General features: G+C 47.9%; 1 protein-coding gene across 1 annotated transcript; it reads right to left on the reverse strand.

Annotated features, from left to right (window-relative positions):
• Positions 1-990: 990 nt before the first annotated feature.
• TRV_04451 (F-box domain protein) lies at positions 991-4,238 on the reverse strand (the record flags this gene model as incomplete). The annotated part of the gene is made up of 2 exons (XM_003021399.1): positions 991-3,889; positions 4,063-4,238. The coding sequence occupies 2 exons, from the start codon at positions 4,236-4,238 to the stop codon at positions 991-993; spliced, it is 3,075 nt and encodes a 1,024-aa protein (XP_003021445.1).
• Between the last annotated feature and the right edge of the window lie 438 nt (positions 4,239-4,676).

The following is a 4,676-nucleotide window of genomic DNA, read 5'->3' on the forward strand; positions in this document are numbered from 1 at the left end:
GTAGGGAAAACATCCATTTACCCAGGGGCTGCTACTGTTTTCTTAATTCCCTTTATTTTTTATAGGGAAGTTTATTTCATCTGTACATGATACCAACGTACGCGGGACACATTTTCGGCCGGATTTTGAGCCCTTTGCTTCTATTGGGAGTTTTCACGATAATGGGAAATATGAAGCTTTTTGCTTACGACGGAGAGAAGTACATACTAGCTTCTGAATTGGCGTTAATGCATTAATATTATCATACGTATTATTATAAATTGACGATTTTCACGTTCATTGATTCTACAGCTACGGAATTCATCACATTTGAACATACCAGATACCATGGTAACTACTGTCAGCAGGCTGAGAAGTTGTCAAGACCCTTTCACGGCTACAGCCTCCTCCGCCTAAATTACCAGTAGTGGTGTCCCTAGCCAGTGTGCAAAGTTGATAGCAGCAGTCAGAAAGACTAGGGGGGCAACTCAGAGCACAGTAATAGTGTGAATGATGAGTTGGTCGTTAAATAGCTCGTTCAGATCCTCCAAAGCAGGCATTAATTTGTATGGGTGACTTTTGATCGTCGTCTGGTGGGCCAACCAGTCAAGTAACTGGCTAGCTATATAGTTGTTTAATAGTATTATTGTCAACTAGCTCGCCAACACGCGAAGATGACAACTGAGATGGGCGATACGAAGTCGCCGCCGCTGTAGCTTAGTTAGCAAGAGATCCAGATAGTAGTTTATTAACTGGTACAGCAACCGATGATGACTGCAATCGAGGGAGGCATCTCTTAATGGAGCAATAGTATAAAGGAGCCTGCTGAGAGATATGGTCAGACAGAAAAGAGCCAGGCTCCATTCCGGGTAAATTTGACAACCCCGGAAAGCAAGCATAGCTAGTTAACTAATATTTATTGACACGTAAGGTGTAAACCAAAAGGGGTGCCCACCAACGGTAATATCAAAATCGAACATCCGTACAAATCTCAATTACATCAAGGGAATATTACATTACTGCACACTTTGAATCTTTGTTCCTCTTTCGTTCGCCCTTCAGCTTGGTCCATTGCTCTTTCCAGTCGTCTGACCGTGCCGTAGAATTTAGTCGAATATCAGACTGGGATGTTAGAATATTGCGACCAGTGCGTCTGTCAAAAAGGCCTCCCCCTGTATTTAAACGACGCCGAGGTACATCCTGAGAGCGAGACCGGGATCTTTGGACTCCGGGATGTGAATTGTCAGAGGATCTGTAGTTAGCAGAAAGCCAGCGACCACTGCGTGACTGGGGGTTCCCCTGAGGTTCTTCGGGGAGTGAACTTGTTCCGGATATCTGGCGCTCAACAGGCCATGTAGGAATATTTGGTAAGGAATTTTGAGGGTGAGAAGTGTGTGCTATAGACACTGGGTTTGGTGAAGGTATATAGGGATGTCGTTGCATGGTATCTAGTTGCGCTGCCTGATGCCCTGATCTGCTTGGGTGTGAGTGATCTGGAGTAATTGTATTCATATTTTGCACACAAGCCTGGCTCCCCATCACTTGTGGTGGCGGATTGGATGGTGCAGTATGGCCAGGCAAGGAAGTGAAATTGGCCGTTGTCAAGGCTGCGGGATGTTGCATGGAAGGAATATGGGGTAGAGGAAAAGCGGCGCCAATATCTGTAGGGGTATTGTTGGAAGGCGGCGGAGAACTCATGTTGGTTGTGCTAACGCCAACCTGGTTATTCGACAATTGCCTATTACCACTCGTGACTAGGTTAGGAGGCGAGATATCTGAAATTAAAGATGTGTTGGGGTAGTTTATTGGGCTGTTAGTGGCACTATTAGAAGGAAGAGGGCGTCTCGGGATCGTGATACTAGGCCGGCTTATAGTTGTATGCGATCGATGTAGCGATGAGCTCCCCGAGGAGTCAATAGTTGATGTCCGCGACCTGCGTAGCCCGTAGCCGGCATCTCTAGGCGGGCTACCAGGTGGAGGCTCCGTAGCACTTGGTAGAATACCTATCTGAAAGTGGTCCGGTAGAGGATCGCTTGCATCTTCCGTGTATGGAGGGGGCGGCGGAACCCAGTTATCCGCATCACTCTCATGGGGTACGACAAACTGTCTGCGGCGAGGCCCAGAATTGAGGGCTGGACGGGCCGTCTCAAATCTATTTGCAGCGAGGCTACGAGACGCTGCCGTCGCTGCCCGTCGTAGTGTTTCTGTAGAGCGAGGAGAGGTATTGCTATATGGGCTATCTAGAAAGGGTAGAGCACTCCTGGTTCCGCCCCCGGGAGTAGGTGGGAGGGGGGGTGATGATGGTTCTTCATCAGCATGAGATCCGACAGGAGGTATGCTATTGCGCCAGTTCGACCTTGATGGCGTATGTCTGGCAGCCATAGTTCTCTGACGGCTGATTTGGGCTCTCCTTTTCTCGAGCTCGACTTCAGCATCGAGCGTTGCTCCCTGTTCAGGCAGCTCAGTTGGGACTGCCTCGCCAGCTTCAATAATGAGTTCTTCGTGTGCGCCGTTTTTCGGGGAGAGCTCAAAATCAAACAAAATGACCCTGCCACCATCAATAGGCATAGTATCCCCGGTAATCATGCTGAAAGAAGAGTCGACGCCCCCCGGTGCTACAGCAACAAGCCTACATAGCTTCCTGGAGCTAGAAGTCTCCCCTTTCGTGTTCCGCATCCATCTCATATCTGTGATATCGTTGGTGGCTTCAATTGGATGTCCGGATATAAAGCTCTTTGAGCTTTCGATATGTTTGTTGAGACGTTGAAAGTTGGTAGCCTCGTATGATAAAGAACCATTTTCATCGATGCGAGGGATGGTAGGCTGGGGACGCGCTTGAGAATCCTTTCCAGAATCTTCAGGTTTTGTCCTTGATGCCGGGACTCCAAATATCCATATCCCAGAATTCTCAAAGCTTGCTGCTATATATTTACCGTTTTCACTAGCGACAGGTAGTAAATTTGGTCGAGGCTCGTCTCTCTCTATATCAGCTCCAGGCCCAACTAGGTAAAGGGTCCCGCCCTTGATATCATCAACTTGGGAAATACGGAAGGCCTTCACACGATTATCGTACCCTACAAAGAAGATAGAGTGGTCACTACTTTCGGCAGGGGGTATCAAACTAGAGTAGCAGTAGCCCTCACCAACCTCTGGGAAAAGAATCTGCGTTGTCCACATCCGACTGTGGAGCTCTGGTAGGCTAAGATCAAACCCAGGGTCAGGAAGAAGGGGAGGAGATATCATGATAAAGTTGTTGGCGTGAGGGTCGTCTGAAGAACCAAAGAGCATGGAGCCATCAGAGGAAAACGTTAACGTCGATATTCCTTCACACCTCACTGCTCGATGGGCGGTTGATAATATATTTTCTCCCAAAGCATAAATTTCAATCCCACCGTCAAATGCAACTGCCAGGACAGAGGCATAGGGTGAAAACTCTAGGGACAACGGGACCTCATGAAGCTCAATTGTCTGAAGAAGTCTAGCATGCTGGACTTTCAGCTCATACAACCGTACCCGGTGACCAGAAGATGCAACAGCTAATAGGGAACCGTCATCGAGTATTGCAGCCGCGGTAGGACGGCGCAGTATCTTCAGTTCATGGAGTATCGAGATATGCTCTTTTGTAAGATCTATCACGAAAATCCTAGATGAACTTAACGCCAGGAGTAACCGGCCATGAGCAGAGAATATGAACCGCAACGCTTCACCTTGCGGGGAGGCGGAGGAAGAGCTCACTGATGCTGATATAAGTTTCACAACGGTCTGCTTTGGCCGAAGAAAGGCAGCAAAAACATGGCTTCTGGCAACCTGGATGAATTTCGCTTTCAGTCTCTCAAGACTGGCTGATTCCAGAGTCTCCGCGGCTGAATCTGACGACGAATAGTAGTCTGCTAAATGGTGACGGTACAGACTTGGACAATCAGATATCTGACGCCATGCACGATTGATCAAGGTTAGTGAAGCAAAACAGTTTGCATCAACCAAGCGTAATATTCTGGCCATGAATGTTAACAAAATCTGCAACAAAAGAATAAAAACGTTTGGAAAGCCAAACCACCAGGTATTATTGGTTTTTAGGCATACCTCTCGATAACGACCCGAGGAAGTCGGTGAAATGCGGCAGCAGGTTGTTCACCTGCAACATCCCCCTGGCCGTCCACGCCGTCACGCCTGATACTGCACTCATCCAAAGTCATATAATCGCTACCCTGAATTTCATGGATATCTCCAGGCAGGACAGAGAGTTGGTTCCCTTCCATGGTCCTAGCAGTCATTTACCGTCACGATCCATGGTTGTTGTATCCAAATAAGCGCACGACCTTCCCGTTGACGTCGCCTCTTATACCATACAGCGTGAAGGATCTATGTACCACTACCCACGACTCGCGGAAACAAAAAGGAAAAAAGAGAACGAGGAAGACGACTAAGCCTGTAGAATGCGTGGCGATGCTTTCTCCAACTTCTCGATTTATATCTAGTTTAAGACGATCGTTTGCATGGGAGCAGCCACCCAAGATATATATCATGCACGTCGTCAAAGGCCACCAGGGATGAAACGGGGTCGAAGCTTTCGAATGTTGCCCTGGCGCTCCACGGAACTCCCACGAGCGAGCTAAAAAAAGGACGGCCAAATTTCAGCCACCTCAAGCTTAATAAAATAAAAATAGCAAAAGTCTGGGTGGTGGTCAGCTATTTCC

This window comes from Trichophyton verrucosum (genome assembly GCF_000151505.1).
Source record: "Trichophyton verrucosum HKI 0517 chromosome Unknown contig00349_1.f1.exp, whole genome shotgun sequence".
NCBI classification, from domain to species: Eukaryota; Fungi; Ascomycota; class Eurotiomycetes; order Onygenales; family Arthrodermataceae; genus Trichophyton; species Trichophyton verrucosum.